The sequence below is a fragment of the Paralichthys olivaceus genome, chromosome 9 (assembly GCF_024713975.1).
Source record: "Paralichthys olivaceus isolate ysfri-2021 chromosome 9, ASM2471397v2, whole genome shotgun sequence".
In the NCBI taxonomy this organism is placed as follows: Eukaryota; Metazoa; Chordata; class Actinopteri; order Pleuronectiformes; family Paralichthyidae; genus Paralichthys; species Paralichthys olivaceus.
In genome coordinates, this window is record NC_091101.1 from 26775514 (window position 1) to 26803159 (window position 27646).

Below are 27646 nucleotides of genomic sequence, written 5' to 3' on the forward strand. Positions count from 1 at the left end.
CAATTCATATTTTAATTTAACAATCAATATCTGTCAAACTGATCATGTCACAACCCAACTGATGCAATCGATATATTTGTCAAATACAAACATATTTCATACACTCAAAAAAATATAACTAATTTTACAAAAAATATAAACTGCTCAGAAACACGAAGGTTACTCTTAAATCAAACATCATCTCTAACCCACTGAGGACTAAACTCAAATCTCACACTGATCCAACCTGAGAGAATTTCATCAACTCATGTGACTCAGTGGTTCTCTGGTGAAAGGAGCTGCTCCCTGCTGGACTGTGACTCAGGTCCCACTAGAGGACGTCATGTCTCCTCACGGAGTCTGTTTCTGACAGTTTGCTCAGAAACACACCAGTAACCTGCTGGAGGTCATTTTGTAGAGCAGTGCTCCTCCTGCTCCTCCTGCTCCTCCTGCTCCTCCTCACACAAAGGAGCAGATACCTGCTGTTGGGTTGATGCTCTTCTACTGTCCAGCTCTCCTGGTGTAACGTCTCCTGGTGTCTCCTCCAGGCTCCGGAGACTGTGCTGGAGACACAAACCTTGTGACCACAAGCATGGATGTGTCCTCCTGGAGGAGCTGGATTACCTGACGGTGCTGCAGGTAGCGCCTCCTGCTACCAGTAGTGACGAGGACACGAGCAGAACACAGAACTAGAATGAGTCAGGAAGGACGAGGAGAGAGCAGCTGTCTGTGGACACCACATTAAAAACATTCCCTCATTTGGGCTCATTTGATTTTGTCTCCATTGAACCTGTTGTGACTTTGATTTTTCACATTGATATCTGAAGTTTAACTTTATATTTTTATTACTTTAGTAACTAGAACTCAAAGGAACCTAATTATTTTGCCATTGTATCATATGAACAGCACTGTTTCTGAATATTACCATATTACACTCATCTGTTTTGACAAACTATCCATCTTACAAAATGAATATTTCCCTGTTGAAGATCTTTCAGTCGGCACCATCGAGTCTCTCAGTGGTGCAAGTTGGATCCAATTCTTCTGTTATGAACACAATTCTGTTAAAACCCCCTCAGACAGTAGGATTTTAAAATCAGTCAACGAGTCCACTGAGAATCTGAAAATCATCTGGATCAGCATTAGGTACAAAGACACTGGGAGAAATAAACACTGCAGCTTTTCATTTAGTTTCCATTTTGGCCTTTTTATTCATCAAAACAAATGTTGACTTCACGTCCACACACGCACCAGGCTCCGTCATCACAGCATTTCTACTCCAGGCTTGACCTTCCTGTGCTGCGGCGGCACAGGGTGCTCATCAGAAACACGCTGGGCCGACCAAATAGTTTAAACACAAAGTCAACAAAACAATAAAAAGTTAATAGTTACAGAGTCACGTTAAGTCTCACCAGCAGATACAGTGTTCAGTCTATACAGTCTGTTAGCTATAGGCAGCCTCAGCTGGACACGACCAGAGAAAACTAAGAGTCGGACACATCAGGAAGAAGAGGAGGGTGGCAGACGATGAATAGTGGCTGAAACATACATGATGGGAATGTAACGCTGCGTCAGATTCATCTTAAAACCATTCACAGCACAGGGAGAAAAATAAAGAGGGAAATCAACAGTTCACAGCGAAAACGTAAACCACTGCAGCGCGTTGACCCACGGAGGAAGAGGAAGATCAAATGAAGGTCACCTGGACATAGAGCAGGGAACTCCGGGTCACCTCAAGGCCCCAAACACGAATTAAGCAACAACCAGAAACACAAACACCTCAGACGTTTAAAAGTAACTCCAGACTAGTCTTTAACCAATCAAATGTTTCAATCCAACAGGAAATAGACGGAAGACCCGATGTGACGTTTAGTCGAGTGTAACTGACGAGACGGACACATCAACAGTCATGAGACGTAGTTTTCTTTTCCACACACTAACTGGTTCAATATTTTAAAGATTTAAAAGTCTGCAAACCGACGCCGTGTCGTTCTGGCTCAGTCACACTCATGTGATCTCATGTGCTCCTCTGCTTTTTACTTCATCACAAACCTTCAGTTTCACAATGAACAAACAAGACCACAGTTCAGGAGTCTGAGCTCCTGCTGCAGCTTCACACACAACGTTCATGGAATAATTAGTGTTTTTTATGCCCTGAAAATGAATAGATTTGTCCCGATGGTGGCGCCAGAGGAAAGGTCAAGAGGTCAACACAACCATTCAGTATTTACCATTATGTTGTAGTCAGCAGTTTTTTTTAAGAGTTAAATAATGTAGTTGCTTTACTGAGCATAAAACTAGAAGCCTTTTCTCAGCGAGACGTCGAGATTGTGTCTACAGCGTCCAGCAGGGGGCGGCAGCAGCAGATGATAGGTAGAATCTTAAAAGGTTCTGGTTGAAATAGCAAAGCGGTGCTACTCATGAGTATTTTCACTGTCGATGAATCTGCCATTTACTTTAGATAAAGTCTGAAAACGTTTACGATGGTTTGAGTAAGAGCTGGAACATCTTAAGGTTCAGGTTATTTTAAAAAACCACTGAAACACACATTTAACAGCAGAAGATAGTTTGTTAGAAGAAACAAAAAATGATCCTCAACTGAGAGATTCAGTTTTGTCTCAACTCCACTCAATTTTGCTTCATCTCACGTCTTCATCCGCAGAGTAATGAAGCTGAATGGAGACGGCTCAAAGTCGTGACAACAGACAGACGGGGATGTGACTGACAGGAGTTTTAGCTCAGATACTTTGTCTTGAATTTTTGATGGTTAAGAATGAATTTCGCGCTCAAGTGCCGTCTCTTTAACATGGGGCTAAAACCAGCGGAGGTTTGGGGACATGTTGTCGTGCAGCAGGTGGACGGGTGAGAGGTTAAGCGCTGGAGTTTTTCCCCTTTAGTGCCTTTTTCTTTTCATTTGGGGTTGATGAAAGAGGGACTGGGAGTTTGTCCATCTGCCGACACCAGTTTGCCAAACTGTAGTTTTACTGCAGACCTGTCTGTTGGATCTTCTTCATCGCACATGCTGATGTGAAACAGATTCAGTTTTTCCTCGTCACATCGACACCATGCGTCTGAATGTTGGTTTTCAATCCAGGTAGTGAAACATCTGCGGTCACTGTTTGGACTCAAATTAAAATGGGGGAAAAAAGATGGAGTTGCGGGTCATCTGCTGCCGCCGGTAGGACACATGCTGACTCAACGGTTTTGACTGAAAACGATGCAGCGCATCTGAGGAGATCGATCTGTGACTGTGACTCCAGGCGACACGACACCAAACACCTGTAACTGACATCAGTCCTGATCACAACACAAGTGCCCGACCTCTGACCTTCTCCGCTGCCACCAGGACAAAGACACACGTCGAAAAACACTGAGGGGACAAAACATCCACGAACGTCTGAGACAATAACATGACGAGAAGAAAAAACTGTTCATGTCAGCTGGAGTGTACTCATTTCATTTCAGGAACCATTAGCATGCTGCTGCTGCAGCTGATTGAAAAGTAATGAGTGGGATGCTAACAGGCTAATTTCCAGAGTCTTGGAAGAAGAAGAAGAAGAAGTTGCAGTTATTAACGTTATCTGTGGACTTGTTAGCAGCCTGATCAGAGGGATGATGGTCAGCTACGATAAACTGTCACTAATGAGTAGCTCATGGGCTAATTAGCGAGAGCTTTCAGGCTCCTGTCCTGATCATGTGTTGACAGCCCTGACTGCTGGGTGGTTCAAAGTCTGAACGTTAGCTGATAACGTGTGTTGCTAAGAAGCTGCTGGACAGTGGTTAGAAAGTTAAAAGACAAGTTCTGTGGCTAATTAGCTGGAAGGCTAACGTGCAGAGACTTCTGGTTGTTGGCTAACTGTTAACCTGTTAGCCTGATTAGCACCCTGATACATTGGCATTTTATCTGCCTGTCAGCAGACTAATCAGTTAACTGTAGATTATTGATCAGGTGTTTTGGTTCAGACTTCCTGTCGTTATATTCTGACTGGTTGATTTTCAGTGGGTTAGTTAATCCTAACGCTAACAGCTTCGTTATTAGACCAAACAGGTTGACGTCAGACCTGAGGTTTGACTTCACTGTTTAATTAGAGTCAGTTACCTACGTTAACTAAGAGGACTGCTCAGCAAACTGTCAACAGGGTTTTAACAGGCTGTTGGGAGGGCGGGGCTTTTGCCAGCTCATTGGAGGCGGCGGGCGGCAGCTCAGCAGATGGGAAGAGGAGACGCTGGCGTCGTGGGTTTGAGTCTGCTCAGGTGTTAAGGAATGATGCAGGTTTTCGTTAATCTTAGTTAATCTCCTTTAATCAAACTAACTCAGTCCTGCTCACACTGGAATCATCATCAGGCGTCCATTTCTTGATTCGTTTCCGGTCGGCTTCACTGCTTCCTCGGGATCCATTCAGGCTTCATCACCTCGGAGCGGAGGAGGAGGGGGGATGGGAGTTTTAGGGGGAGACGGTGGGGGGGAGGAGTCGAGGTCAGGGCTTTGGATTCAGAGATTTCAGTCTTTTCTGACCTTCTTGTTCCTGGGAGATCTCCGCAGAACATCCTCCTCCAACTTCTACAGAGGAAACAAAGACGGTCACTTAACTAGATCTCACTTCAAGTTTTATATGAACTAAATATGAAACAGAAGTATAATTAGCTGTTATGTGGGGCTGCAGCTGGAGTCTGATTATAAAAGATTCTTTAACTTACACCCCCCCCCCCATTGGTTCATTTTTGTGCATCAGTGGTATCAGTCACTTCAAATGTCATCGATACTCGTCTGACTGAAGCTGAACTTCAAGTGAAAATGTTTGTTCCATGCAGCAGCAGAAACCTGGTCCATCACTTCAGGTTCAAATCATCGTATCTCAGTTCTAACAACTCTGACGTGCGGCTGCTCGTCTCCTCACCTCATCTCCTGTGGCCTCCTGATCTTCATCATTCTCTGCCTCCTCTTCCTCTGCCGGACTTTCCTCTTTGTCGCTCTTCTCCTCTGCAGCTGAAATAAGCAGAATCCGTCAGCTCCACAGACAGGAAGCAGGACAAGATTTCTGAAAACTCAAGTGTCACACCAACCTGGACTGCTCTCCTCTGCCTCTTCAGCTTTCTCTTCCTTCTCCTCCTTCTCTTCCTCCTCTTCTTCCTCCTCCTTCACATCGGGCTGAGGTTCATCTGTCTTCTTGTACTCTGCTGGCGTCGCCGCACTCTTCTTCTGCAGAATTAACAGGAAATCAGTTTACTTCAACTTTACAAACACAGAAATCTGCAGCACAAAGACAAAACAGAGAAACATATTTATCCTAAATGCACATGAACGCAGCACGGTGAAGCTCCACCAGCAGTGTCGTCAGTCACGCGTGTCAGACTCCATGCCATCGTCCGGATTCAGAGGAGGAGGTCCTGTACGACTCTGATGGTCCTCGACCAGTTTAAAGAGCATTCAGGTTCAGTTTGTGCTGTTAAAACTTTGTGATTCTCCTTGTTTACAGGGAACAGTGAGTTCAGTTTTTAATATCTAGCAGACTGAAGAACAAACCTGTTTCACCGTCACATCAAACTATGAAAGATAAAGAGAAGCACGACTGACGATGAGAATTAATTCACCGGGTGAATTAATCTATTGACGTATATTTGTGTCACTTGAACAACAGATCCTTAACAAAATATTTAATTATCATGAGAGATGAGCTGGACCTGTTTATTCACTGTTCACGTTGAGAATCAGAAAACAGAAAGACCACTGTGTGTGTGTGTGTGTGTGTGTGTGTTACCTTGCCGGTGCAGCAGAAGATAACGATGAGGACGAGCGGTAGAGCCACAGTGAGGACGTAGACTACCCAGAGCCAGGGACGCTCCTCTGCAGCGTTCAACATCTGAGTAGCCAGACCAGGCTGTAAACACAAACACACAAAATCATTCCCACAGTGTTAAAGACAAAAAGAACATAGAACTCTCAGTAGAACATTTCAGACCCTGTTTTCTTTTTCCCCACTGTTGAATATTGTAGATATTTTCAGTGAGATTTAAAATAGGCGAACTGTTCCTTTAAGGAATCCAGTTTGGATTGAGCTGTAGTAATGAGTGTGGAGCACAGTGTCCCTGAACGCAGCATCAGTCACAGTTACATCGGCGAACGTTAGAGCAGAGAGACTGTGTCGCTCAGAGACGCCTCTTCCTCCGGAGGATTTCATCATCACTGAGGTTCAAAACAAACGAGTAATGTTTCAGGACAGAGCTTCATTAAGATTCATTAAACTTTCCTTCTTGTGTCTGTTTGTGTGTAAACACTGCATCAGCATTTTAATAAAGTAAAACTGTTTCCTGCTTCACTTTGTTTGTTTTGCTCTGGATGTTGTGAATCGATATCCATATAAAATGGAAGAATACATTTTTCAGTCTGATATTATTGTATATTACTATTTCTATTTATTATTTCAATAAATTACGGTAAATTACGATTATTTGCAAGCAATGTTCTCTTATTTTTAATTTGTGATTTATAACCGCATTTTTTCCAATAGAATAATTCAAAATAATAAAACATATTTAATATTTGGTCAAAACAAAATTCAGTTTTACTTCTTAAGATTAATTTTATTATTTTTAATAATGTTGTGTTTAATGTCCTCACTCAATGATTTAAATTCAGTGGGATCAACTCTCAGTAACGTGCAGGTTTTATAAATACGATATGATAAATCTGAAAAGCCTTCAGCCAGAACCCACATCAGCAGCGCCCTCTGCTGCCTTCTTCAGTCCCCAGCCATCGTTGGCCCAGCGTTCGGCAGTGTTGCGGTCGTTGGTGATGAAGAAGTTGTCGAAGAAGATGTCCGAGGTCATGGACCAGAGCTCGAGTCCAACGGCGTTGAACGGAGACATCCTGAACGGGTGCAGGTCCTCAAAGAACGCAGGGTTGGGGATCTTCCTCGGCTTCCAGACGCCCTGAGAGCATCAAGAGTCAGAGGTCAGGATCAGACAAACACAGACTCCGGCGGGCGATCACAGAGAAACGGTTCTTTATAAAGTGATGATGTAGATTCTCAGTTCAAACTGCGTCTGAATGTGGGAGGGGTTTATAAACTCACCTGGTAGTTGGGGTTGTCAATCATTGGGGGCTTCCACTTGCCCTTGTAGCTGGGGTTGTCAATCATCGGACGTTTCCAGGCGCCACAGCCAGGGGCTGTCTCACAGGCGGAGTTAGGGATCTGAGGAGCCTCCCATTCACCGTCCATGTCCTCGTCCCTGACGGACAGGAAATACACAGACTGTTACCAGAATGTACACAGAGAACAACAATGTCTGAGCGCGAACATGCGAGTGCATGAACGTACCAGTCTTCAGGTTTGACAGCTTCAGGATCTCCGATGTACTCCGGCTCGTCGTCCAACCAGCCGTCTGGTTTCACTGCTTCTTCATCTGGAATCTGAGCGGGAGCGTCCTCGTCCCTGCACACATTCAGAAAACACACGCAGGGTGTAGTGACGGTACGAACCAACAAGAGAACTGATCCGTTAAATCTGTTGGTCTTCATTTAAATGATTGTCAAATGATAATCTGAAGAAATAAACAACTTAAGATCATTTGATGGTGAACCATTAAATCACCCATGAATTCAAATATGTGGTGCACGTGACACCACACACAAAGTACGACAACCAACTTCAGAAATCTACTGAGACAACACTGACAGCAGGGTTTCCATGGTAACCAAAGTCATGTACTGACCAGTCCTCGGGCTTGACTGCGTCTGGGTCCTGGATCTTGGGCCTCTCATCCCAGTCGTCAGGTTTGTGGTCGTCCGGGTCCTCGATTTCGGCGAGAGGGTTCACAGGGGGGGTCACATCTGTCAGCAGGCTGCCGCTGTTCACGACCGTCTGATCGACCAGAACCTCGAAGGTGTTGTCAGGGTTCAACACTGAGGGAGGGGGCACAGGGAGCAGTTACACACCTGGACTGTCCAGTCAGTGTGTGTGTGTGTGTGTGTGTGTGTGTGTGTGTGTGTGTGTGTGTGTCAAACCTACCCAGTGTGTACAGATGTGTCTTTTTGTCGGTATAGTACGTCCTCAGGTCAGAGTCTGGTTTCTTAGCGTGTTTCTCTTCGTACTCTCCAGTTTTGGGGTTTTTGTGTCTGAAGATGAAGTGAAGTTTGTAATCTTCTCCACATTTGTCAGGTCCAAACATGATGGTGTACGGAGTTTTATCCACAAACTGGTCCTGCAGACACACAAACAAATTACATTATAATTGCTACATTAAAAAGGTTTAACAGTTAAAAGTTGTTGAGAGAAACCGTGTGTGTGTGTGTGTGTGTGTGTGTGTGTGTGTGTGTGTGTGTGTGTGTGTGTGTGTGTGTGTGTGTGTGTGTGTGTAACTGACCAGGTCGAGCTCAGGAGTCTGAGTTAGCAGTTTGACGTAGGCGCCACCACAATCAATCCCTGCCTGGAAGTTCACCTCGTACCTGAACACAGAGAAACGGTGTCAGAAACAGGACCAAGAGAAAACACGTGACGGATCAACACCATGTTGAGTTTGTGCGTCTGTTCTTACTGGATGATGAGGGGCTGGGTATCGAAGGTGAAAGGTCGCAGCAGCTGGGCTGAGATGGCGTGATGTTTGGCTCTGGACTTCAGTACAAGACCTTTGTCACCAGGCAGTTTACTATCCTTCATCTCCTCTACCTCCCATTTACCTGTTAAAACATCAACACCATTCACCTGTCAACTACAGAATCATTCATCTGTACAAAGACACTATTTCCTGAATCAAGCTCACAAAATAAAAGACTCAGACGTGATTTAATAAAACAGAAAAAGACTTTAAATAATATTAAATTTACATTTTCTATTTCATCATGTGGGAAAAGATGTTCAATACAATGTGTTCATTACTAAAATCCTGCTTTTATTTATCTGAGGATTTTCTGCTTTATACCAAATTTATTCTGTGGGAAAAATTGAGGATCTATGTGATGTCTATCTAAGTAAATCTCAACCCACCATCATATTTTGCGATCTCTTCATCGGTGTCGTCCTTCTTGGCTATGGACAGAACCCAGCTGAAACAGACACACACTTCATTTACCAACACACCTGAAGGTCTCACACCTACATGTGAAAATGTTTTTATTGCTCCAAACTTGTGTTTCACGCTCTTGTCAGTGTTCTGCCTTAGATTGGTTCAGTAGTCTGTGTGTCATCCTGTGAACTAACAAACAGCTGAAACCACAGGTAACCTAACAGCTAATTCAACTAATCATCAGCTATGACCATGTGCTCACCCATCAAGTGTCCCTCTGTCAAAAGACTCCGCGAAGAAATGTTCCCCCATCGGCTCAGGAGCTTTGTAGGTCACCTGGACACAAAGAGGTGAGAAGGAGTTACAGCAGCTGAACCGTGCAGGTCAGTTTACTGCTCTATTATCAAAACCACTTCCTGTTTCAGATGGTTAATCAGTGACAGGCTGAGTCCACATTTTTAAACCGCCTGATGCACCAAGTGAAAGTGTTTCTTCTCTGCAGAGACTCAATCAGATACACAGTTCACTTTCAAGACACAAACTCTCTGATTTACATGTAAACATTTGTATGATACTGATTTTTATAACAGATCAATTATGAATCTTTAATATTATGTAATATCACATCATCAACCTGCAGACACTACGTCTCAACTGTCCAGTCGTCTCGTCTTACCTTCGGTGCAGGAGGAGTTGTCGGAGCAGGTGGAGCTTCATCCAGAATGTCTCCTTCCAGCTCCTCCTCGTCAGCTCCGGCCAAACCTAGATCCAGCTCGTCCTCGACGTCCACATCGTCATCCAGACTGTCCTCAACCAGGTGCTCAGCCTGAGATACGGGGGCCAAACTGAGGCAGAGGAGGCCTGCCGCCAGAAGAACTAATAACCCAATCCTCTGATCCATAGTCTGCAGAGAGGAAGAGAGTGTGAACTCATCAGCTGTTCACGTGCTGTTTCATCCAAAGTTCATCTTTAACCCTTTTGTCAGTGACCAAAGTTGTAAATAAAGATTCAGGATGTCATCAACAACTACGAGCCAGAAACAGACTGTAAACAAAGACGGACGATATGACGGCTCCAAACTGAAGTCAAATCATCTTGATCGCCCCCTGGTGGCTGGCTGAAGTGTGGGTCATAAACCCTCCCTCCTCCATGTTAGTAGATGGGACATGGACCAAACTTAAAAAAACGAATTCAAAGTAGACGTTAAATAAATGTTTGTCAAAGATCAGTTTGGTTTGAGTTAATTTGATGATATAAAAACAGGCGGAGACGTCATGATTGACAGATGAGACATCATGATTGACAGCTGAGACTGACTCCTGATTGGTCGAGTGCGGACGGCGTCACTCTACAATCACTACAGCACAGACTGTCTCCAGATGACATCATCACCACAAGATGGCAACATTTGTATCGGAGATATTTTGGTTTATTTTGAACAGCGGGAGGAAGTGGAGACGTGTCGTCCTCTTAGGCTGTTTCACACAGTCACTAAGATTTGGTGTAAATCTGTGTTTGAAGTGCATGAATGAAAGGTTTAATCTCTACGTGTATTTTTCTGGCTACAATTGTCAACACACACACACACACACACGTATGCACACGTTGACCTGTGTGTCCCTGGCATCCATCCAACACCATGGTGACCAACCAGCACCCATAGGACAAGCAAACAGCTTAATGAGATTAGGCCCCAGAGATTACTGCAGCACCCCACAACTCACACACAGCAGAGCATGGACAGTGACACCAACACTGAGGAGTCTCTGGAGACGGCAGGTTACTTATTTTACACACACAGGTTCAGATTTAGTGTAAAAAACACTTCCTGTGTTTACAGGTTAATTAAGAAGACAGTTTAACAGAAACAATGATTGTGTGTTTGTGGATTCAGCAGCACAATAACAGCTACAGGTTCGTTTTAAACTCTTTTTCTCCATTAAAACGAAGTCAGTAGTAATGTGTCCCACACGGTTTCATCTAATCATTTATCACAGAGGAAGAAGAAGCGTCAAATTAACAAAGTTCATCTGCAATGTTTTATTTTAAATTTAAAAATTCTTCAATGTCAGTAATTGAGTTTCTGAATCATTTCACCAGGACTGGTTTTAAAATTCACAGCAAGCGATTGCTCTCCTGTGATTGGTTCAAACAAAGGACCTGATGCTTCAGTTCTCGGGTCTCACACAGCAGACTGTCAGGATAATCAGATTACCCTGCAGCAGGATTAGCATGCCTGGCTAATTGCAGTGCAGTTTATTGATGAGCGTGTAGCCGTTAGCTTAGCATCACAGCAATCAACCCGGCGCCCACATGGCGTTTAAAGTTTTAATCTGCAGAGCCACGTGGGGACAAGACAAACATCGCTGAAACAGTCGATTAATTAATCAAAATCAAAAACTTTGACAATCAATCATTAGTCTATAGTTTCATTTAAAGCATTTTCTTGAACTGACCCATTGTAGTTAATCTATAAAAAGAGGAGAAAACAGTTATTGATCTATTTTCAGTGGTTGATGATTTTTCCTTTCTTTTTTTAAAATAAACGTAGAGATCCTTCAGATCGGACTGTGACAGGCCTTTCTTACCCTTTGAGTGAAACCAGGACAATTAAGTGACATCCAGTCAGAGGCTGGAGTCTGTTAATCTGCCTGCAGACCATCTGATTCACTGTCTGATAACCACATGGATTCACAGAGCTTCCTGAAGAACGACTACTGCGTCACCACACAAGGATTCAAATTAACACGATGCTGCAGTTTCTTCATTTTACATCTATGAAACGTCTTGAACATTAAATAAATCCAAGTTAATATCATCTAATTTCTTGTTTTGACAGACAGTTTGGACTTTTGGACCAATCACAGGAAGTGAAGACACATTAAACCATAGAAGAAGAGGATTCATCTGCAGTCTTCACCTCCGACAATGTTTGAAACACAAGGATGTTCATCTGGTGCATTTGAACTAGTGTGGAGTACTGTAGAGTACTGGAGTACTGTAGAGTACTGTAGTACTGTGGAGTACTGTAGTACTGTGGAGTACTGGAGTACTGTAGTACTGCACCTGAAGGTGCTGATGGTAGTAATACCATCATGATGTTACCATAGGAACCAAATGAAGCGCTTCATTCATTTCCTCCAGACACACAAAGACTGCCCTCCCCCCACACACATGAACTGATCAGCGAGCAGACAGGACGAGCAGGTTACTATTTAAACTGAAACAAACAGTGAGGTCACGTTTCTCTGTGTGAGGAGAGAAATATAAACACAGATTCACTAACTGTTGCTTTATCTCTTCACTGTGAAATAACTCATCAGTCGAAAAAGCAATGGAGCATCTGGTTCATCGTATGAACACAGCTCTGATAATTCAAACAGAGTGAGACGTCTTACTGTTTTTCTTCATGTCACTTTAAATATATGTGAAGCTCACACTTTATATTTTTGAGCATTGAGGCTCATAAAACTACAGATGAACTCTTCTCCAGAGTTATTTCACCAGGTCTGATCAAGAATATTTAAATCAAGAAATTAATTATTTTTTGTCCTGTGACCACAGCATCGAACTGGGTTTTTAATTGATGTATTTGAAAAAGTTAACTATGTGAGGATTGAATATATTAGCAACAACAGTCGTTCGCTGAGCTGGTTCCTCTCTGAATGACTTCAGGTCACATGGATCCAGACGGGTGGCGGTCCCACACGACGCCCGACATCTTAACACGGACCAGCAGGTTGAACTGGTCGTTCTGCTGCCACACGTCACCTGAGAGACTGGATCTCAGCATCAGGGCACGATCAGCCACGATTTAAGGGTGCGTGTTGAACATACAGTTGTGCTACACAAGCATGTTTACTGTCGTGGAGTCAATATAAATGCTGACTGCTGGTTGGGCAACACCTCTGACACACTGACCAACCAAGGGAAAATTGATCTCACAGCCAGTTTCACACTTTTTAAAAGAAATGTGGCGTCCAACCTGGACAATGTTTGGACATTGTAGCCAAACAGTGATACCGTATCCAGATCGAATGATCTCCATGTGATCAGAGGCGTCTCCTTCTCACTTTAAGGGTTCGAGCTTTGGCCAAGAAAATAAAGTCAGTGCACGGTAAGAAGCTGATTCTAAAAGTGTCACAGGAGAGAAACACTGATGAGAACTGAAAAGATCAATTGACCAGTAGAGCTGACGTCACTTGCTCTCATCTGATGTAAAGATCTGCAGCTCATCCACAGTTTGATGCTTCTAAATACATATTTTTCAGTGAAGTGGATTATTCACTGAGACCCTGTAAAGCTACAAACTGAACATGACTGCGGTTCAATGAATCCTGGCCTCTGACCTCAGAACCTCTAGAAACTTTAGATTTTTCTCAGCTGTTAGATTTGATCATGAAGTCAAAGTGACTGAAAGATGGAGTGAAGCAATATGCATCAATCTAGAGTCTGAGAACTAGTAACAGACACATATCAGCTATTAAAAGAACATTGTATATCGGTCACAGAGTAAATTAATGATTAACTGGTGTCATATCCTCAACATTTAATACGTCCAGATCCATAATGTAACTTTGGCTCTGCTGCGTTCACCACAGCCTAACCCCACCAACCTACTGCATCAGTTTAAATTAGATTTTATGAGAAAAAAGCCTCTTGTTGGGATGGAATTAATTTAAGATTCTATTAAACAACAACTAAACTACCACGATTTAACCTGAAACAATAAATTCCCTTTACAGCTTCTGAATTAGAATATCTAACAAATGTGAAAACTATCCTACATTATGTACCTGTTTCAACACCTCATTGAACAATGATGTTTGACACAAGCTGAGTATAATAATAAAGATGAATGAAGAATTGAATTACAGGATAAAACTGGGGAAGCTGATTTATTCTGAATGAATTAAATTAAGGTTTAATATAAGAAGTAATGAAAGAGAAACCCTGGACTGTGGAGGACGTCCATCACTACGTGACATAATGAAAAGCTGCAGACCTGCTTTAAGATCGATTTAAGACTTTCACCTGTTTTTAACATAAAAACTGTGAATTCCATTGATAATAGTGAAGCTGTAGAGACAGAAACATGTGGAGAATGTGGACAGATCCACTTTATGTGTGAGGATCCAGAGGTGAGCAGCTGAGTCCTGTCTCCTCCATCAGGGGACATGTTTAAAAAGCTTGGTCTTCACTCAACAGCCCGTTAATCTCTTCAAAGTGACAACAACCTCCAGACTCTGCACACTGCTAGCTTAGCTTCGCCTAGCTTAGCTGCGATGCTATTACGAAACGACAGAAAGTGACGGCGCAGAGAGCAGAGAGCTCCGGCTCGTCCTCGGGACTCGGTTCAGTGTCTGAGGCTCCCGCGAGGACGGTCTCGTGTTGGACGGGTTCGTCCATTACATGTGAGCAGAGGCCGGGGAAGCTAACAGGCTAGCTGCCTTCACCTGAGCTTAATTAGCCTCCGTTAGCTTCAGTTAGCCTCTCGCACACGGAGCTGAACGTTAAACACTAAACACGGATTCGATGAGAACAATCAACAACAGAACCAGACAACAGCGTCTCCCGCGGGCCGGGCTCTGGGCCGCTGTCCCCGGGAGAACGTCACATCGGTCGGGCAGCTTCACTCACCTCCGGCTCTGGGTCTGACCGCCTGGGAACTGAGCGGCGCGGTCACATGGAAGGGACAGAGCGACGTCCCCCGCCGCTGATTGGTCAGCGGGGGAGCGCGTCTGACGTTTCCTGTCAACTGTCAGCAGCTGATTGGACGAAGACAGATCTCAGCCGAAGCGGATAGAGCCCGCCCCTTCCAACTGAACCTCGTGGACAGCGATGATTGGTCGATGCGTCGGGGGGGTTGTTGAGCGCTGATTGGCTGTAGTGAGGCTGATGAAAACAGGTCAGATGTGATTGGCTGTGAGAAAGATTGATGATGACACTCATTTGAATGTACTTGTACTTAGACAGGTTGTAATGCAGTACATTTGGAGTACGTTTACCCAAGTAAATACAAATATGTGTATTACATTTGAGTATTTCAGTTTCTCATCAAGTCGCAGAGAATCACTTTTGACTTTTGACTCTTCTGCACACGTTTAAAGATTTGTAGCTTCAGATGACCTTCAATGCTAGATTTTACATACACAACAACATGAATAAAATAGATAGTTACAAGACTAAACTTGTAATAAGACTCATTAACAGCTGCACCAAATACCAATACTCTCTCTTACACTTCATTTAAAAACCTTTTCCTGGCTGTAAGAAGAAAAACTCTTTTTTCAGGAAACTGAGGGTCGGAGCTCACATCTACTGTTTGTACAGTAAATACATTTTTACATTATTATTACACTTTAGTTTGTTCCACTCTTCCTCCATTGAATAATCTGTAGCATCAGCTCAATGTATATAACTATAACTATAAATAATACTATATAAACATAATACTGAAGCATTATTGTAAAACAAGTCACAGACATGTTACCATTGTGCACTCAGTCGGAATCAGTTCTACCATCTGACTTCTTTCACTGAAATAAATCAAGTGATATGTGACAAATAATCATCAGTAGATTCTGAAGTTAAATCATCAGAAACATGTGACTTTAATATAAATGTAAATATTCCAAATAGATTGTGAGTAACTGAGGGACAAGTGTTGCTGTCCTAACAGTATAATTTACTATATAATAATGAGGCGAGGCTCATTTTATTGCAGAACAAGTATTTTTACTTTGGATACTTTAATATGCATACGCTTTCGCTTTAAATTGAGAGTTTTATGGAGTATTACTTAGTACTAGAGTAATTATTTCCTCAAGTAAAATATGTGATTACTTCTTCCATCCATTGTATTGTGTCTCGATAAGGTTTCACTGTTTCCATTTCCTGTCACCTCAGTGTTTTCATGTGTGAGAGGAAATAAATCCATCTTCCTGTCTGAGGTGAAGATGACTTCCTCCTTCACAGAGTCTTCATCAGCCTCTGACCTCTCATCTGTTTCCAGCTGAGCGAACAAACACACCCGTCATCTCAATTTCAGTCTTTATTAACAATTCACAGATCAGATAGAAGTTTGAGATCATTTAAATAGAGTTTATCTAAAGGATACAAAAGACAAACACAGGATTATAGCAATGCATTCCAGTGCATCTTTCAAAGAAAAGAGGTTTTCCTGAAGCTCAGACAAACTCACTTCATAGTTCTGCTCGGCCTGTTTTCCATCTGAGCCCCGTGTGGAGGAATGAATGAAGAGCGGCTGGGACGAGAGGGTGAGCTGCAGCGGAGTCTGAACAAAGTTTTCATGGAATAAAAAAATAAATCACTTCCTCAAATGAACCATTTTGTTCCTGTAAATAACTTCGATGAGTTAAATGTATAAATCATTATTATTGATCTCCAACACGTCAATGAGACTGAAGGAGGAAAATATGTGAATCAGTGTTCCTGCAGCAGACTGCAAAACTACAGTACAGGAAAGTACACCAGAGTACTGTAGAGTACATCAGAGCACTGTAGAATACATTAACGTACATTGGAGTACTGTGAAATACAGTAGAGTACAGCGATGTACTGTAGAATATTGAAAAGCAGAGTTGAGTACAGTAGCATAGAGTACAGTCGAGTACAGTACAGTAGGAAGTACAGTAGAGTACAACAGACTACAGTAGTGTCAAGTAGATAGTACAGTAGAGTGGAATACAGTACTGCAGAATAGAGAACAAGAGTGCAGTAAAGAAGAGTAGAGCAGAGTACAGTAGAATACAATGAAGTACAGTAGAGAACAGTACAGTAGAGTGGAGTAGAGTACAGTTGAGAGTAGAGTACAATAGAGTGCAGTTCAATACAGAGTAGAGTAAAGTACAGTAGAGTGCAGTACAGTAGAGTAAAGAAGAGTAGAGCACAGTAAAGAGTACAGTATAGAGTAGAGAACAGTTGAGAGAGTAGAGTACAATAGAGTGCAGTACAGTATAGAGTAGAGTAAAGTAGAGTACAGTATAGAGTAGAGTAAAGTATAGAGTAGAGTACAGTAGGGTACAGAGTACAGTACAGTAGAGTAGAGTAGAAAGGTACAGATCAGTCGTCAGTGACAAGGCCTGAGTTAAAATAAAAAGAGACTTCGTATCAAAGCGAATCATCGTCTGTCGTCGTCAGTAGTTTGAAGTCACATGATTTGAGGGGCCGAGGATTCTGGGTAATCAGTCATGACAGTCCGGGGCTGCTCTTCGTCTTTAAGGCAAATCGCTCACGATGGAGGGAAAACGAAACCCGAGCAACTAGAGACGCACATCGACACACGGAGAGGTCACATGAGAGCGTGGACAGTTCTATGCAGATATGCACATACGTGTTCACTGGGGGGGGGGGGGGGGGGCTTTGACATTGGAAGCAGCAGTTTCATCATCATTCATTGTCTCCATGACAACCAGTGTTTAACATTTACCTTGTATGTATGTACACATAAATACATCAGGATTAATTACAGCTTCATCTGAGAGGATCATCCTCATCTTCCTCACCCGCATCATTATCTTCATCATCCTCATCATTATCACCACCATTATCATCTTCATCATCATCATCATCCTCATCATTATCACCATTATCATCTTCATCATCATCATCATCCTCATCACTATTATCATCATCATCATCAATATCCTCTTGATCTTCATCATCATCATCATCATTATCATCCTCATCATCATCATCCTCATCATCATCACTATTATCATCATCATCATCAATATCCTCTTGATCTTCATCATCATCATCATCCTCATCACTATTATCATCATCCTCATCATTATCCTCTTGATCTTCATCACCACCATTATCATCTTCATCATCCTCATCATTATCATCATCATCTTCATCACCCGCATCATTATCACCACCATTATCAGCTTCTTCATCATCATCATCATCATCCTCATCATCATCACTATTATCATCATCATCATCATTATCCTCTTGATCTTCATCATCATCATCATCCTCATCACTATTATCATCATCCTCATCATTATTCTCTTGATCTTCATCACCACCATTATCATCTTCATCATCATCATCATTATCATCATCATCTTCATCACCATCATCTTCATCATTGTCAGCCTGTCTGTGTGTTTTCAGTGTTTTCAGTCTCTGGTCCGTTCAGCCCTGCGATGATGAGGTGTGGCCAGACGGCGGCGCTGTGGCACCATGGTGGGGATCCGGCGTGCAGGACGTCAGCTGACGAGTCTCCGTCAGTTCATCTGAACATGGAGGTGCTGAGGTATCACAGAGGGGGGAGGGGCTTCACTCTGCTTTCTTTATAAAGATCTGAAGAAGAAGAGAAGAAACACTGACGATGGTCTTTAAATACAGTCACTGATCATCTTTATATATATATCTGTGTTCTGACCTCACTGAGGATCACCCAGACCGGAGAGTCCGTCACCACAGAGAGACGCATGGCCTCCAGGGGCCCGAATGTGGGGTCCACCTCCCCCTCTGCGATCCCGTTCTGGAACGTTCCTGGAACACATGAAGATCAGGTGGATGAAGATGATGTTCTCACACTAATTGTTTATGTGATCTCAGTTTGTTTCATTTTCACTGTGGAGCCTGAATCATTCTGTGAAATCTTGAAAATCCTCACGAACCTTCAGCCTCTCACGTTTATTTTTCATGTATTGATTTTGAGTAATTAAGGGTTTAGATGTTTTTCTGGTTGTAAAAGGTTCCATTATCCAGAGTCCATTAACTGACCCTGTGGTTGTGTGATGGTTTTGTGTTACTGTTGTGTACGTCTCCATCTGGTGCAACAATAATGCCTCAGTAGGATTATTGTTGTGTCTGTGGTGCTTTCAGGTATGAGTGTGTGCGTAATCCCAACAAAGAGCAGTGTGTGTGTGTGTGTTATGGTTCAACAGGGTATTATCTGTTATTATTGTGAGTATTATGGTTCTTATTCAATATCCAGCAACGTGTACGACTGTTTGAGCTTTTTCTCAGAGACGAGGTCACACAGAGACGGACGAGCACGGAAATAAAAAACTAGAGAAAAGACTTTTTCTTTCAAGTGTTATTTCCATTTAAACTCCAGATGATTATCTAAGGTCAAAGGTCAACGAAACATCATGACGTCACTTCAAATTCAGAAGATGATGTCATCTGGTGTGGAAACGTACAGAAAGCAAACAAACACTGTGTCTCATTTAAAACACGACGGTTCAAACATCCCATAATTATTAAAATAAAAACAAGAGTCAGAGATGAATTTCCTGATTTTAACCTTGAACTTTTCAAGCTTCTGCGTGAAGGTTGATGAGGAGTTTGTGGGACCTGATGTTGAATTTAAGACTTTTACAGGATAAAGTGGTTCTTCATGTTTTCCAGCACAGCGACGGATGTGGAAGAAAAAGAAAACCACGACTCTGCAGCGCTAACGTTCTTTCTGTTCTCTGACGTCCTTCCTCACATGTTTAGTCCTGAATCCCTCAGACGGTCAATCGTGTCTTAACTGTCATTTTACTCAGGAGCTTCTCTGCAGGTGCAGGACGTCTGAAGGTAGCAAGAAATTAAGTGAAGGACAGAAACCGCATCGATCCACAGACTCGTCTGGAAAATTGATGAAAGGATAAAAGAGCTGCTGGTAATTTATGAAGTCAGGTCCGAGTCTTGTGAACCTGCTCTGCTCTCGTCTCTTCATCTCAGAAAACCATGAGATGATGTTTCAGTTTGTTTGGATTCAGAGGAAAGAGAGAACCAGAGTAACAGAGAGGAAGAACAGGAAGAAGAGAAACGAACAGAAGGTGAAGTCACAGTGTTTTTTAATTAATTCAAAGAGGCTGTGTTTGAAAGATGAACACGGCCTCTTCTACATGTATGACTTCTCTTTCTCATCCCGAGAAATGTGCCTGTGTGTGTGTGTGTGTGTGTGTGTGTGTGTGTGTGTGTGTGTGTGTGTGTGTTTAAATGATAAAACTCCTCCAGTAGTAAACAAAGTTTAATTAAAGTATATATTCAATACAGTGATTTACTTCTGATGAGTAAAACCACCAGCAGACTGAAGGTGTCTCACCTATTCTGATAAATCCGTCTTCTGTCCGGTGATACTTTGGTGTTTTCTCCCTCCCGTCTGTCAAGGCCTCTTTGTCTGCCTGAATATTCTGGAAAACACACAACGACACACAAACACACAATGTTTAACACGTTTGAACAAACTCAGGACTCGTTCACACCTGGTTTGTTTCAGACTCTGAAGCTGAACTTCAGGTGTGAACGGTTCCTCAGACCAGAAGAGGAGTTCTGGGTCTGGATCAACCTGAACCTGGTTCTGTTGGTTCACAGTGAAAACACTTTGTTGGACAGTTTGGACTTTTGGACCAATCACAGTACTGTAGCACTGTGGAGTACTGTAGTACTGTGGAGTACTGTAGTGATGTGGAGTACTGTAGCACTGTGGAGTACTGTAGTGATGTGGAGTACTGTAGCACTGTGGAGTACTGTAGTGATGTGGAGTACTGTAGTACTGTGGAGTACTGTAGTACTGTGGAGTACTGTAGTGATGTGGAGTACTGTAGCACTGTGGAGTACTGTAGTACTGTGGAGTACTGTAGTACTGTGGAGTACTGTAGTGATGTGGAGTACTGTAGTGATGTGGAGTACTGTAATACTGTGGAGTACTGTAGCACTGTGGAGTACTGTAGTGATGTGGTGGGGATGCTGGGAGTAAAACCATCATGATGTTACCATGGGAACCAAATGAAGCACTTCATTAAATGTCTCCATTTAAACAGGAAGACCCCCCCCCACACACACACACACACACACACACACACACACACACACACACGTGACGTAGCGTTCTGGACTCACGTCGAACGGCAGCGCCTCCACTGATGTGTTGAAGAGTTTGTCTCCTGGATGTTCAATGTTTCCGCTTCGAAAGAAAAACCTGGAGGAGAAAGATGAATGAAAGTCAGAGCAGCTTCATCAGGTCGAACTGTCTGATCATGTGACGTCTGAATTCACCATGTGACCCGCTGAAGAAAAAATCATTTGTTGGCAGTTTCTCATACTCTGTGTGTGAGTTAGCGCCACCTGGTGGCTGTTTGCTGGACTGGATAAGGGATAAGGGTTCTACCCTGGCATCTACAGTCACACCTCACTTCCTGTTCCCTTCATGGTACAAACCTCTCGATGCGGACAGGTGTGAAGAATCGTATGCGGATGAAATCGCCTGCAACAGGTGTGAAGGCCCAGAAGAAGTCCTCCCCCAGGTAGGCTTTCTCCAGGGTGAAGTGCTGGTAGGTCTTCAGGCTGGTGGTCACCTCTGCCAGGGGGTTGGCGTGACCCTTATGGAGGGTCTGTTTCCCAAAGTCCTTATCCTGGAAAACAACGTCCAAGTCTTTCAAACCTGGTTCTGATCTAAAGACGAGTCTGAGTTCAACGGACACACCGTTAGAGAGACTGGCTCCTGATTGGTCGAGAGCCTGTCGCAGCACGACCTCGATACGTCGTCATCTTATCTTCTTAACTTATCTGTTCTTTAAAATAACATCAGAATATAAACGTGCAGAATTTGTTTTGTGTTGTTTCATTTATATTGTGTGTGTCAGACATGCTACACTCCCATGTGCAATGACAATAAAGGCTTTCTATTCTACTCTACTCTATTCTATTCTACTCTTCTCTACTCTATTCTATTCTACTCTTCTCTACTCTATTCTACTCTTCTCTACTCTATTCTATTCTATTCTACTCTTCTCTACTCTATTCTATTCTATTCTACATTACTCTACTCTATTCTATATTCTATTCTACTCTATTCTATTCTATTCTTCTCTACTCTACTCTACTCTATTCTACTCTTCTCTACTCTATTCTATTCTTCTCTACTCTACTCTACTCTATTCTACTCTACTCTACTCTATTCTATTCTACTCTACTCTACTCTATTCTATTCTATTCTACTCTATTCTATTCTACTCTACTCTACTCTATTCTATTCTATTCTACTCTATTCTACTCTTCTCTACTCTATTCTATTCTATTCTATTCTACTCTATTCTATTCTATTCTATTCTACATTACTCTACTCTATTCTATATTCTTCTCTACTCTACTCTACTCTATTCTATTCTATTCTACTCTTCTCTACTCTATTCTATTCTTCTCTCCTATTCTATTCTTCTCTACTCTATTCTATTCTATTCTATTCTTCTCTACTCTATTCTACTCTACTCTACTCTATTCTATTCTTCTCTACTCTATTCTATTCTACTCTATTCTATTCTATTCTATTCTATTCTACTCTACTCTACTCTATTCTATTCTATTCTATTCTACTCTATTCTATTCTATTCTATTCTATTCTTCTCTACTCTATTCTATTCTATTCTATTCTATTCTACTCTATTCTTCTCTACTCTATTCTATTCTATTCTATTCTACTCTACTCTATTCTATTCTACTCTATTCTACTCTTCTCTACTCTATTCTACTCTATTCTATTCTACTCTATTCTACTCTATTCTACTCTTCTCTACTCTATTCTATTCTTCTCTCCTATTCTATTCTTCTCTACTCTATTCTATTCTATTCTATTCTTCTCTACTCTATTCTACTCTACTCTACTCTATTCTATTCTTCTCTACTCTATTCTATTCTACTCTATTCTATTCTTCTCTACTCTATTCTATTCTACTCTATTCTATTCTATTCTACTCTATTCTATTCTATTCTACTCTACTCTACTCTATTCTATTCTACTCTACTCTACTCTATTCTATTCTATTCTACTCTATTCTATTCTATTCTATTCTATTCTTCTCTACTCTATTCTATTCTATTCTATTCTACTCTACTCTATTCTATTCTACTCTATTCTACTCTTCTCTACTCTATTCTACTCTATTCTATTCTACTCTATTCTACTCTATTCTACTCTTCTCTACTCTATTCTATTCTTCTCTCCTATTCTATTCTTCTCTACTCTATTCTATTCTATTCTATTCTTCTCTACTCTACTCTACTCTACTCTATTCTATTCTACTCTATTCTATTCTTCTCTACTCTACTCTATTCTATTCTATATTCTATTCTACTCTACTCTATTCTACTCTACTCTACTCTATTCTATTCTACTCTATTCTATATTCTTCTCTACTCTATTATATTCTACTCTATTATATTCTACATTACTCTACTCTATTCTACTCTACTCGGACACACCGTTAGAGAGACTGGCTCCTGATTGGTCGAGAGCCTGTCGCAGCACGACCTCGATACGTCGTCATCTTATCTTCTTAACTTATCTGTTCTTTAAAATAACATCAGAATATAAACGTGCAGAATTTGTTTTGTGTTGTTTCATTTATATTGTGTGTGTCAGACATGCTACACTCCCATGTGCAATGACAATAAAGGCTTTCTATTCTACTCTACTCTATTCTATTCTACTCTTCTCTACTCTATTCTATTCTACTCTTCTCTACTCTATTCTACTCTTCTCTACTCTATTCTATTCTATTCTTCTCTTCTCTACTCTATTCTATTCTATTCTACATTACTCTACTCTATTCTATATTCTATTCTACTCTATTCTATTCTATTCTTCTCTACTCTACTCTACTCTATTCTACTCTTCTCTACTCTATTCTATTCTACTCTTCTCTACTCTATTCTATTCTACTCTTCTCTACTCTATTCTACTCTATTCTATTCTTCTCTACTCTATTCTATTCTACTCTATTCTTCTCTTCTCTACTCTATTCTATTCTATTCTACTCTACTCTACTCTACTCTACTCTATTCTATTCTATTCTACTCTATTCTACTCTTCTCTACTCTATTCTACTCTACTCTACTCTATTCTACTCTATTCTATTCTACTCTATTCTATTCTATTCTATTCTTCTCTACTCTACTCTATTCTATTCTATATTCTTCTCTACTCTACTCTACTCTATTCTATATTCTATTCTACTCTATTCTACTCTATTCTATTCTTCTCTACTCTATTCTATATTCTTCTCTACTCTACTCTACTCTATTCTATATTCTATTCTACTCTACTCTATTCTACTCTACTCTACTCTATTCTATTCTACTCTATTCTACTCTTCTCTACTCTATTCTATTCTATATTCTTCTCTACTCTACTCTATTCTATATTCTATTCTACTCTACTCTATTCTACTCTACTCTATTCTATTCTACTCTTCTCTACTCTACTCTATTCTATATTCTATTCTACTCTACTCTAGAATAATATAGAATAGAGTAGAATAGAATCGAATAGAATAGAATAGTGTAGAGTAGAATAGAATCGAATAGAATAGTGTAGAATAGAATAGAGTAGAATAGAATAGAGTAGAATAGAATAGAATCGAATAGGGTAGAATCGAATAGAATAGAGTAGAATAGAATAGGGTAGAATAGAATAGAGTAGAATAGAATAGAATAGAATCAAATAGAATAGAGTAGAATAGAATAGTGTAGAATAGAATAGAGTAGAATAGAATAGTGTAGAATAGAATAGAATAGAATAGAATAGAGTAGAATAGAATAGAATCGAATAGAATAGAATAGTGTAGAGTAGAATAGAGTAGAGTAGAATAGGGTAGAATAGAATAGAGTAGAATAGAATAGAATCAAATAGAATAGTGTAGAATAGAATAGAGTAGAATAGAATAGAGTAGAATAGAATAGAATCGAATAGTGTAGAATAGAATAGAGTAGAATAGAGTAGAATAGAATAGGGTAGAATAGAATCGAATCGAATAGAATAGAATAGTGTAGAGTAGAATAGAGTAGAATAGAATAGAATCGAATAGAATAGAATAGTGTAGAGTAGAATAGAGTAGAGTAGAGTAGAATAGAATAGTGTAGAATAGAATAGAGTAGAATAGAATAGGGTAGAATAGAATAGAGTAGAATAGAATAGAATAGAATAGAATAGAATAGTGTAGAATAGAATAGAGTAGAATAGAATCGAATCGAATCGAATAGTGTAGAATAGAATAGAGTAGAATAGAGTAGAGTAGAATAGAGTAATGTAGAATAGAATCGAATAGAATAGTGTAGAATAGAATAGAGTAGAATAGAATAGAGTAGAATAGAATAGGGTAGAATAGAATAGAGTAGAATAGAATAGAATAGTGTAGAATAGAATAGAGTAGAGTAGAATAGAGTAGAGTAGAATAGAATAGAATCGAATAGAATAATGTAGAATAGAATAGAGTAGAATAGAATAGGGTAGAATAGAATAGAGTAGAATAGAATAGAATCGAATAGAATAGTGTAGAATAGAATAGAGTAGAATAGAATCGAATAGGGTAGAATAGAATAGAGTAGAATAGAATAGGGTAGAATAGAATAGAGTAGAATAGAGTAGAATAGAATAGTGTAGAATAGAATAGAATCGAATAGAATAGTGTAGAGTAGAATAGAGTAGAGTAGAATAGAATAGTGTAGAATAGAATAGAGTAGAATAGAATAGGGTAGAATAGAATAGAGTAGAATAGAATAGAATCGAATCGAATAGTGTAGAATAGAATAGAATAGAATAGAATAGGGTAGAATAGAATAGAGTAGAATAGAGTAGAATCAAATCGAATCGAATAGTGTAGAATAGAATAGAGTAGAATAGAATAGTGTAGAATAGAATAGAGTAGAATCGAATAGGGTAGAATAGAATAGAGTAGAATAGAATAGGGTAGAATAGAATAAAGTAGAATAGAGTAGAATAGAATAGTGTAGAATAGAATAGGGTAGAATAGAATAGAATCGAATAGAATAGTGTAGAGTAGAATAGAGTAGAATAGAGTAGAGTAGAGTAGAATAGAATAGAGTAGAATAGAATAGAGTAGAATAGAATAGGGTAGAATAGAATAGAGTAGAATAGAATAGAATCGAATAGAATAGTGTATAATAGAATAGAGTAGAGTAGAGTAGAATAGAATAGAATCGAATAGAATAGTGTAGAATAGAATAGAGTAGAATAGAATCGAATAGAATAGTGTAGAATAGAATAGAATAGAGTAGAATAGAATCGAGTAGAATAGAATAGAATAGAATAGAATAGAATAGAGTAGAATAGAATAGAGTAGAATAGAATAGGGTAGAGTAGAATAGAGTAATGTAGAATAGAGTAGAGTAGAATAGAATAGGGTAGAATAGAATAGAGTAGAATAGAATAGAGTAGAATAGAATAGGGTAGAGTAGAATACAATAGTGTAGAATAGAAAAGAATAGAATAGGGTAGAATCGAATAGAATAGTGTAGAATAGAATAGAGTAGAATAGAATGGAATAGAGTAGAATAGAATAGAGTAGAATAGAATAGGGTAGAATAGAATAGAATAGTGTAGAATAGAATAGAATAATATATATACTACAATAATATATATATATATATATCATAGCCGAGCTCCGTCGCTCTCCACACAGTAATCGGAGGCAGGAGGCGGAGCTGCCACTGAACGCCTCACACCTCAGAGAGCGTCCATCACACAAATCTTAAATGTGTGATTAGATGTGTTGATCTTCAACAGTGGAACTACAGCCGGACTCAGTCAAACCAACAATCAGCTGACGAGGACGTCAACTTGGAGGACGAGGACGTTCCAGATGTTTTGGTGTGGACACTATTTATACATCATGTCCCGCCTCCTGCTGCTCTACAGGCTCCACCCCTCGCCTGAATGTCCCCACATGTTCCTGTTGTTGTGAACGAGTCGACAATCTGCTACACACACTGACTACACAACATGTCTACACAACATGACTACACAACATGTCTACACAACATGTCTACACAACATGTCTACACAACATGCTGGACGTTACGTCCCTGTAATGTGTCAACACATTTTCGTCCCCACAACGTGAGTCATGCGTCGACCACACAAACCTTGAGCTTCTGTATTTTTCCGGCCAGAGACGAGTGAGTGCCGACGTGTTGGAAGAGCGACGGCTTGAAGCGAATCCTCAGGTTCGCTTTCTGTCGGTCGCAGTGTTTCTGAAGAGACAACGATTATTAATGACAAAGACAAGACATCGTTGAATCACAGCTCACGTCTGAATCACTGGGTCACTGTTACTTTAAGGCTCGTTATCACCATGGTAACACGTACAAGGACCGCTACAGAGACACTGCAGCTCATCACATCCACCAACAGGGGGAGCTACTGAACTAATCTGAGTGTTGTGATGGGATGAATGACACAGACATTTATTGATGTGATGGATTAAATAAAACAATTTCAATAAAAACCTATAAACAGAGACAGTGTAAAAACCCATCTGTCTGTATAGATGTGTTCTGAGACAGTGCAGTATTTGTGTTGTGTGGAGGCCACTCACCGCGTCCTTCTCTGGATTACACACTTTGACCCACATGATGTGGTCGAGCAGCCAGTCGATGGGTTTGTCTTTGTAGAACATGAGCATGAACTCGACGATGAGCGACAGGTCCAACGACTTGAACATCTTTCCTGTCACACAACGAGAGAAGAGTTCAGAGGAAGACTCGACCACAGAGTCACTCAAGTGCTCACATCACAGAGAGGTGGATGTAATTAGTGAAAGGCTGCTGGTTCAAATCCCAGAGCAGCTGAGGAACGAGTGGACGAGGACAGTGAGAAAAACTGTGAGAGGAC

General features: G+C 40.9%; 2 protein-coding genes across 2 annotated transcripts in view; both read right to left on the reverse strand.

The window, feature by feature from the left end:
* Positions 1-1165: 1165 nt before the first annotated feature.
* On the reverse strand, positions 1166-14763 carry canx (calnexin). The gene is made up of 15 exons (XM_069531462.1): positions 14623-14763; positions 9659-9886; positions 9245-9318; positions 8964-9022; positions 8515-8656; positions 8344-8425; positions 7989-8181; positions 7693-7882; positions 7299-7412; positions 7053-7209; positions 6694-6909; positions 5739-5858; positions 5044-5179; positions 4878-4966; positions 1166-4540 (listed from the first exon to the last, which is right to left on the reverse strand). Exons 2-15 carry the CDS (start codon positions 9881-9883, stop codon positions 4481-4483), a joined length of 1857 nt encoding a protein of 618 aa, XP_069387563.1. The 5' UTR covers positions 9884-9886; positions 14623-14763; the 3' UTR covers positions 1166-4480.
* Positions 14764-16023: 1260 nt separating this feature from the next.
* The window catches only part of mgat4b (alpha-1,3-mannosyl-glycoprotein 4-beta-N-acetylglucosaminyltransferase B), a 41519-nt gene continuing 29896 nt past the window's right edge, over positions 16024-27646 (reverse strand). The window contains exons 9-15 of the mRNA XM_069531470.1: positions 27351-27481; positions 26899-27006; positions 21178-21371; positions 20860-20938; positions 20063-20150; positions 18401-18513; positions 16024-18318 (exon numbers count right to left, since the gene is read on the reverse strand). Of these exons, the coding sequence (XP_069387571.1) occupies positions 18295-18318; positions 18401-18513; positions 20063-20150; positions 20860-20938; positions 21178-21371; positions 26899-27006; positions 27351-27481 (737 nt within the window). The 3' untranslated portion in view covers positions 16024-18294. The remainder of the gene's footprint in view (positions 18319-18400; positions 18514-20062; positions 20151-20859; positions 20939-21177; positions 21372-26898; positions 27007-27350; positions 27482-27646) is intronic.

What these genes read in the sequence shown, in the direction of transcription:
- canx (XM_069531462.1), bottom strand. Translation starts at nt 9,883, where the DNA reads ATGGATCAGAGGATTGGGTTATTAGTTCTTCTGGCGGCAGGCCTCCTC. An exon ending in GCTGTCAAACCTGAAGACTG is followed by an intron (nt 7,210 to 7,298) that starts GTACGTTCATGC and finishes CCTGTCCGTCAG; the next exon opens with GGACGAGGACATGGACGGTG. An exon ending in TCTTCTGCTGCACCGGCAAG is followed by an intron (nt 5,180 to 5,738) that starts GTAACACACACA and finishes TTAATTCTGCAG; the next exon opens with AAGAAGAGTGCGGCGACGCC.